The sequence below is a fragment of the Stegostoma tigrinum genome, chromosome 15 (assembly GCF_030684315.1).
Source record: "Stegostoma tigrinum isolate sSteTig4 chromosome 15, sSteTig4.hap1, whole genome shotgun sequence".
In the NCBI taxonomy this organism is placed as follows: domain Eukaryota; kingdom Metazoa; phylum Chordata; class Chondrichthyes; order Orectolobiformes; family Stegostomatidae; genus Stegostoma; species Stegostoma tigrinum.
Window position 1 is genome coordinate 94,141 of NC_081368.1, and position 14,599 is coordinate 108,739.

Sequence of the window (14,599 nt, forward strand, 5' to 3'; positions counted from 1 at the left end):
AATCTCTCCACTTTTGCTGCTCCTCTTCACTGCCGGCTGCAGAATCTCTCACAAGGCCACCGCCTGCTTAGTGTCCTGATAACAGTAGCCTAGGGTTCTGTATTACTCATTCAGTGACATTAGAAAATTGGGGTTCAGAAGCCTAGGGTGGATCCATCCATAACAGGTGCCATTTCTTCTTCGGCCAATGTGCAGACATTTGATAATTAAAGCCAAATATTCATGATCAGATCAATGAACAACTCAACAGTATAAATAATTCTTACTTAAACTTTTAAACATTCACGAGGAAAGGCTGCTGTTGCTGTTAAGCTAAGCAAGTTGTCAGTAATACAGATTTAAAGAGCAGGGACAAATGTACAACATTTTGCAAATGTCTCCATTTAAAGATAAAGAAATGATTTTTTCCAACCAGGCACTAAGTCATGAATAGATGCCATCTCCAGCACATCCCTCACCTTCCTGGACCTCTCAGTCTCCATCTCAGGCAACCAGCTTGTAACTGATGTCCATTTCAAGCCCACTGACTCCCACAGCTACCTAGAATACACCTCCTCCCACCCACCCTCCTGCAAAAATTCCATCCCCTATTCCCAATTCCTCCGCCTCCGCCGCATCTGCTCCCACGATAAGACATTCCACTCCCGCACATCCCAGATGTCCAAGTTCTTTAAGGACCGCAACTTCCCCCCCACGGTGATTGAGAACGCCCTTGACCGCGTCTCCCGCATTTCCCGCGACACATCCCTCACACCCCGCCCCCGCCACAACCGCCCCAAGAGGATCCCCCTCGTTCTCACACACCACCCTACCAACCTCCGGATACAACGCATTATCCTCCGACACTTCCGCCATTTACAATCCGACCCCACCACCCAAGACATTTTTCCATCCCCACCCCTGTCTGCTTTCCGGAGAGACCACTCTCTCCGTGACTCCCTTGTTCGCTCCACACTGCCCTCCAACCCCACCACACCCGGCACCTTCCCCTGCAACCACAGGAAATGCTACACTTGTCCCCACACCTCCTCCCTCACCCCCATCCCAGGCCCCAAGATGACATTCCACATTAAGCAGAGGTTCACCTGCACATCTGCCAATGTGGTATACTGCATCCACTGTACCCGGTGCGGCTTTCTCTACATTGGGGAAACCAAGCGGAGGCTTGGGGACCGCTTTGCAGAACACCTCCGCTCAGTTCGCAACAAACAACTGCACCTCCCAGTCGCAAACCATTTCCACTCCCCCTCCCATTCTCTTGATGACATGTCCATCATGGGCCTCCTGCACTGCCACAATGATGCCACCCGAAGGTTGCAGGAACAGCAACTCATATTCCGCCTGGGAACCCTGCAGCCATATGGTATCAATGTGGACTTCACCAGTTTCAAAATCTCCCCTTCCCCCACTGCATCCCTCAACCAGCCCAGTTCATCCCCTCCCCCCACTGCACCACACAACCAGCCCAGCTCTTCCCCCCCACCCACTGCATCCCAAAACCAGTCCAACCTGTCTCTGCCTCCCTAACCGGTTCTTCCTCTCACCCATCCCTTCCTCCCACCCCAAGCCGCACCCCCAGCTACCTACTAACCTCATCCCACCTCCTTGACCTGTCCGTCTTCCCTGGACTGACCTATCCCCTCCCTACCTCCCCACCTACACCCTCTCCACCTATCTTCTTTACTCTCCATCTTCGGTACGCCTCCCCCTCTCTCCCTATTTATTCCAGTTCCCTCCCTCCATCCCCCTCTCTGATGAAGGGTCTAGGCCCGAAACGTCAGCTTTTGTGCTCCTGAGATGCTGCTTGGCCTGCTGTGTTCATCCAGCCTCACATTTTATTAACTAAGTCATGAATATACCTTTTGAGAGATCTGCATGCTGTTCTCCTGCATGTTCATGATCGCCTCAGAAATCTTGACATCAATGGGGTCCATTACTGATTCAATGTTGAATGGTCCCTCCAACCTTTCTGCAACCATCAACATCGCATCTGTACATAGAAATAGTCCGTTATTGCCACACCTTAAAAACAACTGCTTCATTTCAAAACTTCCAACTCTATGCCCAAAGATGAACTTAATTCACCTTTGCACATTTGTTATCAGAAGCTAGGAACAAAGTTGAAATTGGAACCAATCTAAACACCGCAGAAGGAGCGGATGACAAACACTCAGAGCAGCAGCAGCGAGAAAAGGAATGGCAACATGTATCCAAACAAAGCAGATTGCCGTAGGAGCTTGACACAAATGGAAGTTCAATAGTCAAATGGAAGCAAGAGTTCCTAGAAACTGTAAACAGACAGGGCATACAACTGGGTAAAAACACAGGTGTCAGCTGAATTGGCTGCTTTGCAATGCAGTGATAAGAACAGAAGAATTTAAGAACTAGGAGTAGGAGTAGGCCATCTGGCCCCTCACGCCTGCCCCGCCATTTAATAAGATCATGGCTGATCTTTGAGACTCAGCTCCACTTACCCACCTGCTCACCATTACCCTCCATTCCTTTTCTGTTCAAAAATCTTTCTTTGTCGTAAAAACATTCAATAAAGTTCACTTGACAGGGAATTTGACAGATTCGCAACCCTTTGGATGAAGAAGTTCCTCCTCAACTCAGCCCTAAATCTGCTTCCCCTTATTTTGAGGCTATGCTCCCTAACTGTCGTTTCACCCACTAGTGAAAATAACCTCCCTAGTTCTATCTTATCTATTTCCTTCATAATTTTGACTTTCTATAAGATTTTCATCTCCCCCTTGCCCCATTCTTCTAAATTTCTATGAATATAGTCGCACTCTAGTTAATTTCTCCTCAACAGCATGGGGTTCAATTGCTGCATTGGCTGAGATCACCATAAAGGACTCTCCTTCTCAATCTCTACCATACCCGAGACATGGTAACCCTCAGGTTAAACCACAAACAGCTGTCTCTTTTTAATGGGAGTCTATGTTGATCAAAAGCTACTATTGAACTGTATGGCCCTGTGGACTGGAAAATAGCATATCACTCAATCTTTTAATAAGGTCAAAAAACCAGCCAATTTTCGACCAGTCAGCCAAATACTTGCGATGGGGAAGTTGGCAATTCCAGGGATGGCAGGACTGAGGCATGAGGAGAGATTGACTAGGTTGGGATTGTTTTCACTAGACTTCAGACGAATGAGGAGGGGACCTCAGAGGCTTACAAAATTCTAACAGGACTGGGCAGGGCAGGGTAGATGCGGGGAGGATGTTCCCAATAGTGGGTGTGTCCAGAACCAGGGGTCACGGTCTGAGGATTTGGGACATGCCATTTAGGTCGGAGGTGAGGGGACATTTCTTTACCCAGTGGTGAGCCTTTGGAATTCACTACCACAGAAAGTGGTTGATGCCAAAACATTTGAATATATTCTAGAGGCGACTAGATATAGCATTTCGGGGTGAATGGGATCAAAGGTTACGGGGAGAAAGCAGGATTAGGTTATTCAGTTGGACAATCAGCCATGGATTCCCGGCAGGCAAGTAATGCCTGGCAAACCTCATGGAAATTTTTTTTGAAGAGCTCCATTGCCTGGTTTGTCATGCCCACATGCATCATCTTATTCAGACTGAATTCCATTTGCCCCACACACACAGCCACACCAAACAGCAAGAGCCCTAACACCAATCCCCATGGAACCCCACTGGATGCAGGCTTCCAATCACCAAAACACCATCAACCATCTCCTTCTGCTTCCTGCTACTCAGCCAATTCTAGATTCAATTTTTCAGTTCTTCTTGGATCCCTCCCTTACCGTCACCATCAGTCTCCCATGTGGGACCCTATCAAATGCCTTGCTGATGTCCAAGTGGACAATGAAATGTATTGTCATCTATATCTTGGATGAGGGGATTGAAGGATAGGTCAGCAAGTTTGCAGACGACACGAAGGTTGGAGGTGTCGTTGACAGTATAGAGGGCTGTTGTAGGCTGCAGCGGGACATTGACAGGATGCAGAGATGGGCTGAGACGTGGCAGATGGAGTTCAACCTGGATAAATGCGAGGTGATGCATTTTGGAAGGTCAAATTTGAAAGCCAAGTACAGGATTAAGGATAGGATTCTTGGCAGTGTGGAGGAACAGAGGGATCTTGGTGTGCAGATACATAGATCCCTTAAAATGGCCACCCAAGTGGACAGGGTTGTTAAGAAAGCATATGGTGTTTTGGCTTTCATTAGCAGGGGGATTGAGTTTAAGAGTCGTCAGATCTTGTTGCAGCTCTATAAAACTTTGGTTAGACCGCGCTTGGAATACTGCGTCCAGTTCTGGTCGCCCTATTATAGGCAAGATGTGGATGCTTTGGAGAGGGTTCAGAGGAGGATTACCAGGATGCTGCCTGGACTGGAGGGCTTATCTTATGAAGAGAGGTTGACTGAGCTCAGACTTTTCTCATTGGAGAAGAGGAGGAGAGGGGACCTAATTGAGGTATACAAGATAATGAGAGGCATAGATAGAGTTGATAGCCAGAGACTATTTCCCAGGGCAGAAAAGGCTAACATGAGGGGTCATAGTTTTAAGCTGGTTGGAGGAAAGTATAGAGGGGATGTCAGAGGCAGGTTCTTTACACAGAGTTGAGAGAGCATGGAATGCGTTGCCAGCAGTTGTGGAAGCAAGGTCATTGGGGACATTTAAGAGACTGCTGGACATGCATATGGTCACAGAAATTTGAGGATGCATACATGAGGATCAATGGTCGGCACAACATCGTGGGCTGAAGGGCCTGTTCGGTGCTGTTCTATGTTCTATGTTCTATGTTCTATGTTCTATGTTCTATGTTCTATGTTCTATGTTCTATGTTCTATGTTCTATGTTCTATGTTCTATGTTCTATGTTCTATGTTCTATGTTCTATGTTCTATGTTCTATGTTCTATGTTCTATGTTCTATGTTCTATGTTCTATGTTCTATGTTCTATGTTCTATGTTCTAAGTTCTAAGTTCTAAGTTCTAAGTTCTATGTTCTAAGTTCTATGTTCTAAGTTCTATGTTCTAAGTTCTATGTTCACACCGAGTCACCTCTACAAAAAATTCAATCAACTTGGTCAGACATAACCTTCATTAACAAAACCATGCTGACTGTTCTTGATTAATTCCAGTCTTTAAGTGCAGGTAAATGATGCCCCTTAGCTTGTTTCCAATAGTTTCCCCACCACTGAGGTTAGACTGATTAGCCTGGAATTTCCTGGTTTATCCCGTGCAGCCTTCTTGGATAAGGCACTGCATTGGCTATCCTCCAGTCTGCTGGCACACCTCCTACAGATAGGAAATGAAAATTATTGCCAGGGTGCCTCATAGCTTCCCCATGCTTCATTCAGCAATCTAGGATACATCTCCTCCAGCCATGAAGATTTATCTAGTTTTAAGCCTACCAGGCCACTCTGAACATCCTCTCTGTCTATGCTAAATTTTATTAATTATATCTCAGTCCTTCTCCCTGATCTCTGAACCCACAGTCATTCCCTGAGGTACATCAGCTTCTCATTCGCTTCCAAAACAGCAAACTGATTTTCAGAGAACTCCTGCACTAACTGGTGGTCACCCATTCCCTTCTTTCCTCCAGATCCTTCACTGTGGTGTGACCATCTCTCTAAATATGCTATTCACATAATTCTGTGGCAAACCCACGAGCCTGTCCAGCCACTGCTCGAGCTCTGAAACTTAGAGCTCAAGTCTGTGTAGTTGGTAGCACTTCCTTCAGACATGATCATCCTGAACACTAGCAGCTCCCACAACTCCCCATGTGACAGGTCACACATTCCACCAGGCTGATATCAAATCCTTAGGCATACTGGCTGACATTATTCTTAAATAATTTTACACATTTTAAGTAACTTATTTAGGGTAAAGACTAGACTTTGGATTGAAAGTTAGCCCTTAAATTAAAATATTCCTTAAAATCTACCATTTGAGACTCACTTAATCTATTAATTTTTTTGTCACAAAAACAGAAAAAAAGTCTGCAGAGATTTATAGAGACACTAAATACCCCAGCTTCCACTTTAAATGCTGGAAATACTGAACAAGTGCACTCTTTAACTGAATGTTTCTCATGCACTCATGACATGGCTGGTCTTAATGCAGGTTTCAATCTGTGCTATAATCCCTTCCTGCACTGGAGGCTTTATTTCTCTTTAACCTTAATTAAAGCACTTCTTTCATCCTCTGCTCCGAATTCCCAGTTTCTCACTTTGTCTGTCTCAGTATCACTCTGGCAAAATCTCCCTCACTGACTATGCAGCTTACTTTCACCATGTATTTTAAACAAATCCTTTTTAAAATGGCATTTTAATCAATCTGTTCAGATATGCTGTAACACGCCTGTGGAGAAGGTGGGACTTAACCAGATCCTCTGGGCTCAGAGGTAGGAACATTACCAACAGCCTCTCAAGATGGTGGCGCTGGCATGGTACATAATCAGCCTACTGTGACTGCTTGCTTCCAAGCTAGCCGAATCATTTTCTCTTCCCAATGTCACAGGAGGTTGTAGAAGTGGAGGAGCCCAGAGCAGGAACTCCTGGCTTCAGTAGGCCCACAGCAGGGAATTTTGGAGGCGGCCATGGGTTGTTGATTGCGGCAGCATCAGCGCCAGAACAAGGATTCCTGACATCTGTAGATCTGGAGCAGGGAATCTTGGCGATGTCAGCAAGACAGCAGTAGGAGGATCCAGAGTCCCCTGGTGCATCAGCATCATCATTGCTGTACTCGGAGCAGGAACTCCTTGAGGCCAACCTTGTATAGATATTGCAGAAGCCCTGGAGCCACGTTTGGGGCACTGGTCGATGAAGATGAACTCTAAGTAATTTCTTCTTATTCTTTTTGTAACTTAAAACAGTGCTGGCTCGCAGCACAAAACACTTGACTGTATCTCCCTAGATATGCGACAATAAAAATTATTCATAAATCAGTCATTCACTTCCACTGCACAGCAAGAGCCCCTTGAGTCACTTTTTTATCTCAATTCCTCCTACAGTAATCAACACCTGCCTATTTAACTGCTCTATTTTAACTTTGTATGTCTGATTCTGAATTTTTACTCTATAATTAAACTTGCAGAGGATTTGCTAGCTGAATTCCCACTTGGATCCAAATTCCCCACATACTCATTCTGACTCAGTCTCACTCACTCTGGCCATAGGGCTTAATAATGATATTCTACTTATAAATGTCCTAGTCACCTTGAATAAAATTTTCCAGTTGGGTGAAACAGAAGTGATTGCATATTTGACTTCTATTAGTCATTGCTGGGCCACTTTTTCCTGGGAGAACTTTATTCTGCAAGGGAATGTCCACTTTATTGTACCTTTGATAGGCTTATTTCAATGTTAGTCATTTCTTTTTTAAACTTTTATAAAATACATTCATGGGCTGTAGGCATAGCTGGCAAGGCCAATATTTATTGTCCATCCTTAAATGACCTTGAGATGTTTTTGAACCGCTGCAATTCATGTGATCTTGGGACGCCCACAGTGCAGTTAGCAAGGTAGTCCAGGATTTTGACCTAACAACCATGGTACAGTGATTTATTTCCAAGTTAGGATACAGTGCAACTTGATTTGATTTGATTTATTGTCACATGTACTTAAGCACAATGAAAACTTTATTTGCAAGCAGTTCAGGCGAGTCATAGTAATCAAGGACATTCAGATCATACGGTGAAACAAAATTTGGACAGCATAAGGCATATAGGTTACAACGCAAAAGATCAACATTCACATGATCAGCATTATTGGAAGGGAACCTGCCAGTGATGGTGTTCTCATGTATCTGCTGCTCCTGCCCTTCAGCATAGTAAAGATTGTGGGGTTAGAGGTGCCGTCAAAGGAACTTTAAGTTACAGTAATGCACCTTGGAAATGATACACACAGTGACAAAGGAAGAGAATTTTGAAAGCAGTGGATCAGATTCCAAACAATGGGCTGCTTTGTCCTGGGAGGTGTCGAGCATCTTGAGCATTCTGAAGGGCAGGCAAGAGGAGAGTATATCATATACCTGCCTTATAGGTGGAAGAATTGATTTGGGGAGTCAGGTGGTGAGATACTCACTGCAGGGTTCCTAGCTTCCAACTTGATCTTGTAGCTATGGAATTCATCTAGTTGATTTGATTCAGTTCAGTTTCTGGTCAATGGTGATCAACAGGATATTTACAGTGGGGAAATTCAGTAATGGTGATGCCATTGAACCTTAAGGGGCAATGCTTACTTTGTTTTGTTCAAGAAGGTCACTGTATAGTAACAGTGTGTCTAACATTAACAGAAAGATGGGGTATAGAAAATAGGGGCAGGAGAAGGCCATTTGACCCTTTCAGCTTATTCCACCATGGCTGATCATCCAAATAAGTATTCTAGTCATACTTTTTCCCTGTACCTTTTGATATTTTTAGCCCCAAAGAACAATATCATCATAAATCATAATTCCTACAGAGTAGGAACAGATCCTTTGGCCCAACAAATCCAAGTCGACCACCAGAGCATCCCGTCAGACCCATCCTACATATCCTACCTAATCTACACATCCCTAAACGTTACGGGCAATTTAGCATGGCCAATCCACCTAACCTGCACATCTTTGGACTGTGGGAGGAACCCAGAGGAAACCCACACAAACTCAGGGAACAATGTGCAAACTCCACACAGTCAACCGAGGGTGGAATCAAACCCCGGTCCCTGGTGCTGTGAGGCAGCAGTACTGATCACTGAGCCACTGTGCCACCCCAATATCTAACTCCTCCTTGAAAATACCTCTGTTTTGGCTTCTGCAAAACACCTTGCCCTTTCCCAATCTATCACATTCAGATTATAATCCATTTCTTGTTTTTGCTACCAAAATGGTACCAAAACCTCTCATTTATCCACATTACATTGGCATCTGTCATGCGTCTGTCCACACCACAAAGCATCCCTACATCCTCTTCACAGATCACTCTCTTACCCAGCTTTGTGTCGTCAGCAAACTTGGAGATATTTTGTGAATAGCTATTAACACATGGCACTGGCAGAAAAATACTAGAAAAGTACAGGGAAAGATTAATCAGAAAAAGAAAGCTCTAAGAGTCACTAACAAAAAGCAACACTGCAGATAGCCTAGAGGAGTATAGAAAGTAGAAGGATTAAGTTAAAAACAACGGAATCAAAGGGCATGAAAAATATTAGCAAGCAAGACAAAGGAAATCCAAAGAGCAAAAGTAGAGTAAAGGTAAAAATGGGACAGATCAGAGATAAGGAAGAGAACTTGTGTGAAATCACAGAAGATATGGAAGAATTTTAAGCGGATTTTTTGTCTGTGTATTCACAAAGGAAAGGGATGATGTAGATACAGTTATCCAAGAGGAGAGAGGTGAAATATTGGGCAAAATAATCATAACAAGACAGGAAGTGTTCAACGAATTGGAATCCTTGAAAGTGGATAAAATCGCCAGGGCCAGGTGGATTGTTCCCTGGGATGTTGAAGGTGGTCAGGGAGGAAATAGCAGATGCTCTGAGGATTATTTTCTAATCTTCACCAGACACTGGTGAGGTGCCAGAAAACTGGAGGAATGCAAATATGGTTCCACTGTTTAGAAAGGGTACAGAGGAAATACTAAACAATTATAGGCCAATTAGTCTCTCTTCAGTAGTGTTTAAATTGTTCGAATCAATCCTGAGATTGGATAAACTATCATTTAGAAAGACAGACTATCAGGGATAATCAGCATGGCTTTGAGCAAAGTTCATACCTTACAAATTTGATCAATTCTTTGAGGAAGTGAGAAGAAGGATCAACAAGTGGCAGAAGATTAGAACGATGTGGACAAAACTTTTTTTTTTCTTATGCGCAGAACGGTGGGTGCCTAGAACTCTCTGTCCGAGTTGGTGGTGAAGGCAGGGACCCTAAACTCTTTCAAAAAGTAACTGGATCTGCACCTTGAGTGCCATAAACTGCAGGGTTATGTGGTGTGCGCACGAAGACAGGATGAGAAAGGGCATCAGGGTATCTTTGTACCAGCATGGACAAGATGGGCCAAATGGTCCACTTTAGTGCTATATCATTTCTGAGGTTCTATGGTTTTAAAGGAATCAAAGGGCATGGGGGAGAAACCTAGAACAGGAGAATGAGTTGAATGATCAGCCATGATCATACCAAATGGCAGAGTAGGCTGGAAGGGCCGAATGGCCTATTTCTGCTCTTATTTTGTTTCTTTTTCTCCATATGACTGCTGAAAATTTGTTTTATTTGAGATCTAAAAAGTCCACCCGTGATTATACTTTGCATAATACTATAATTAGTTAAAGTTCTTACACCTACTGGCTGGAAAGATGAGTTCCAAACATCTCTTCTTTTCAAGAGGCCCAACAGTTGTATCTGACAAACAGGCAGTGAGCATGCCAGTGGCCAGCTTTTCCCAAGGATCAGCAACTCCCAGGAAATAATCACACTTACTAAGGCTCAAGGCTGGCAACTGTTTTGTCCAAGAGTGCCATCAGGAGACTAATGACAACTAGTCAAGCAATGATGCCCCAAACCTGAGCCTGATCATGTGTGTGCTCATGGATTGAGGTTATAATGGAGTAGTGAAATAAGCATTGCAACGCACAAGAATGTTTATGGTTTTCTCACCCATCCTTGGCACTTTACTCTTGTACCAAATCATACTCTCTTCCATTTTCTTCCATTCCTCCCATTCCACCATCATAAAATTCTTTATCATGAAACTTAAAAAAAAAAACTTACCAATAAAATTGTTCCATTCTGTGTCCAGATCTGCCTGATTGGCCAAGCAACCCTTCATGACATTGAGGCAGTAATTTTTACAAGGTTTAAGAGGAAGTAACCCTAGACATTGTGGACAGTACGTCATCTTCAGCAGTGCGTTGGTACACTCTGTTGTTGGATTGACCTATATTTTTTTAAAAAAAGATGTAGATGATATGGCAATGTAGTAAAAGGTTTCGATACCTGTCATCCTATCCTTAACTTGCAGCTCATTTCAATGTTTTCAGAGGTGATAGCTTCGGATCTCAGTTTTGCTCTAAAAAATTCATGACAAACGACTGAGAATTATCTTCAACTACAAGTTGTCAATAGTACAGTATAAAGTGACCGTTGCCCTTGAAGTGTAAAGCCAGACACTTGATAAATACAGACAGAAGTGGCTACAGCAATAAATCGTAACCACCAATATTCTATGGTAATGATCACAACTCCCTGGCCTTTACTATAGTCATGGAGAGGGGTAGGAGCAGACAGTATGGGAAAGTATTTAATTGGGGGAGGGGGAATTATAATGCTATTAGGCAAGTACTGCAGAGCATGAATTGGGATCAGATGTTCTCAGGGAAATGCACGAGAGAAATGTGGAGATTGTTTAGGGAGCAGTTGTTATAAGCACTGGTTAGGTTTGTTCCACTGAGGCAAGGAAAGGATGGTAAAATGAAGGGATCTTGGATGACATGTTGAACACCTAGTCAAGAGGAAGAAGGAAGCTTACTGATTGAGAAAGCAAGGATCGGACAGGGGTTGAGAGGTCTAAAAGGTTGCCAGGAAGGAGCTGAAGAATGGACTTAGGAGAGCTAGAAGGGGGTATGAGTAAACTGTGGCAAGTAGGATCAAGGAAAACTCCAAAGCTTTCTTATGTGAAGAACAAGAGGATGGCCAGAGTGAGGGTAGGGCCGATCAGGGATAGTGGAGGAAACTTGTGTGTGGAGACAGAGGTGGTAGGGGAGGTCTTTAATGAATACTTTGCTTCAGTATTCACCAGTGAGAGGGACCCTGACGTTTGAGGACAGCATGAAACAGGCAGAAATGCTCAAACATGATGTTGTTAGGAGGGAGAATGTGCTAGAAATTTTGAAAAACATGAGGATAGATAAGTCCCCTGGGCCAGATGGGATACATTAAAGGTTCTTACAGGAAGTGAGGGAAGAGATTGCTGCCCCTTTGGTGATGACCTTTACATCGTCACTGTCCACTGGAGAAGTACCAGATGATTGGAGGGTGGAAAATGTCACTCCCTAGTTCAAGAAAGGGAACAGGGATGATCCTGGGAATTACAGACCAGTCAGTCTTACTTCTGTTGTCAGCAAATTATTGGAGAGGATTCTGAGAGATAGTATTTATGATTATTTGGAAAAGCACAGTTTGATTAGAAATAGTCAGCATGGCTTTGAGAGGGGCAGGTCATGCCTCAAGCCTGAATGAGTTCTTTGAGGATGTGGCGAAATACATTGAAGACGACAGAGCAGTGGATGTGCATATTTGGATTTTAACAAGGCATTTGATAAGGCTCCCCATGGTAGGCCGATTCAGAAAATGAAGCAGCATGGGATTCAGGGAAATTTGGCTGTCTGGATACAAAACTGGCTAACCAATAGAAGACAGAGGGTGGGGGTAGATGGAAAGTCTTCAGTCTGGAGCTCGGTGCCCAGCAGTGTTCCACAGGGACAGAGACAACATTGCTGGAAAAATTCAGCAGGTCTGGTAGCATCTGTAAAGGGAAAAAAAAACAGTTAATGTTTTGGGTCCAGTTAACCTTCCTCATAACAGGTCCACAGGGATCTGCTCTGGGACCTCTCCTCTGTGATCTTTATAAATGACATGGATGAGGAAGTGGAAGGGCGGGTTAGTAAGTTTGCTGATGACACAAAGGTTGGAGGAGTTGAGGACAGCATGGAGGGCTGTTGTAGGTTACAGTGGGACATTGACAGGATGCAGAGTTGGGCAAAGAAGTGGCAGATAGAATTCAACCCAGAAAAACGTGTAGTGATTCATTTTGGAAGGTCGAATTTGAATGCAAAATACAGAGTTAATTACAGGATTCTCAGCAGTGTGGAGGAACAGAGGATCTTAGGGTCCACGTCCATACATCCCTCAACGTTTCTGCCCATGTTGATAGGGTTATAAATAGAAGGCATATGGTGTGTTGGTTTTCATTGGCAGGGGAATTGAGTTTAAAAGCCATGAAGTTATGCTGTAGCTCTATAAAACTCTGGTTAGACCACACTTGGAATATCGTGTTCAGTTTTGGTCACCTCATTATAGAAAAGGTGTGGAAGCTTTAGAGAGGGTGCAGAGGAGATTAACCAGGATGCTGCCTGGACTGGAGGGCAGGTCTTGTGAGGAAAGGTTGAGGGAGCTAGGGCTTTTCTCATTGGAGCAAGGAAGGATGAGAGGTGACTTGATAGAGGTATACAAGATGATGACAGGCATAGATAGAATGGATAGTCAGAGACTGTTTCCCAGGGCAGAAATGACTATTATGAGGGGGCATAATTTTCAGGTGATTGGAGGAAGGAATAGCAAGATGTCAGAGGTAGGTTCTTCACACAGAGTGTGGTGGGTATGTGGAACGCGCTGCCTGCCGTGACTTTTAAGTAACTCTTGGATAGGCACATGGAGGACAGTAAAATGTAGAGTACGCAGGGTACATTGAATTTAGTAGGATAATTGGTCCGCACAACATCATGGGCCGAAGAGCCTGCACTGTCCTGAACTGTTCTATGTTCTACATTCTATTATTGGTGATGGTCTGAAATCACATCGCACCAGGTTATAGTCAACAGGGTTACTTCAAAATCACACGCTGTCAACACTCCATCTCACATCATTTGCATGACCTTTTGATCTCTGCCCATTGATCTCTTTGCATATAAATTCTGTGCCTGTATGCTTTTCTTCACTTCACCTGACAAAGGGGCAGTACTTTCAAAGCTCGTGATTTCAAATAAACCTGTTGGACTAGAATCATAGAATCCCTACAGTGTAGAAATAGGCCCTTCATCCCAACAAGTCCACACCGAACCTCCAAGCATCCCACCAGACCCAGCCCCCATAACTTACCTAATCTATACATCCCTGAACACTACAGGCAATTTCCAATGTCCAATCCACCTAATCTGCATATCGAGTTTTGAGAAGATTTGTAGCTCAGGTTGAGGTTCTGGACGTGAGTTTGCTCGCTGAGCTGGAAGGTTCATTTTTAGACGTTTCATCACCATTCGAGGTAACATCATCAGTGAGCCTCCGGTGAAGCGCTGGTGTTATGTCCCGCTTTCTATTTATCTATTTAGGTTTCCTTGGGTTGGTGATGTCATTTCCTGCATTGGTGATATCATTTCCTCTTCTTTTTCTCGGAGGATGGTAGATTGGCTCCAAATCAGTGTGTTTGTTGATGGAGTTCTGGTTGGAATGCCATGCTTCTAGGAATTCTCGTGCGTCTCTGTTTGGCTTGTCCTAGGATGGATGTGTTGTCCAAATCAAAAATTGGTGTCCTTACTCATCTGTATGTAAGGATACTAGTGATAATGGATCATGTCCTGTTGTGGCTAGCTTTCTGCCTGTTTGTCCAATGTAGTGTTTGTCACAGTTCTTGCAAGGTATTTTGTAAATGACGTTCGTTTTGCTTGTTGTCTGTATCGGGTCTTTTAAGTTCATTAGCTGCTGTTTTAGTGTGTTGGTGGGTTTATGGGCTACCGTGATGCCAAGAGATCTGAATAGTCTGGCAGTCATCATAGCCGTACTCAAAAAAAAACTTCAAAAATCTGGAGAATTAAACAAGAGAGACTTCCACAAATGAAACCAGATGGATCCAACACACCACGCTTCTACAGACTACCAA

General features: G+C 43.9%; 1 protein-coding gene across 2 annotated transcripts in view; it reads right to left on the bottom strand.

The window, feature by feature from the left end:
* The window catches only part of LOC125458723 (glypican-6-like), a 141,479-nt gene that overhangs the window by 70,131 nt on the left and 56,749 nt on the right, over positions 1-14,599 (bottom strand). For both annotated transcript variants that reach the window (XM_059651300.1, XM_059651299.1), the window contains 2 exons: positions 10,717-10,882; positions 1,860-1,990 (listed from right to left, as the gene is read on the bottom strand). In XM_059651300.1, coding sequence (XP_059507283.1) covers positions 1,860-1,990; positions 10,717-10,882 — 297 coding nt within the window. The remainder of the gene's footprint in view (positions 1-1,859; positions 1,991-10,716; positions 10,883-14,599) is intronic.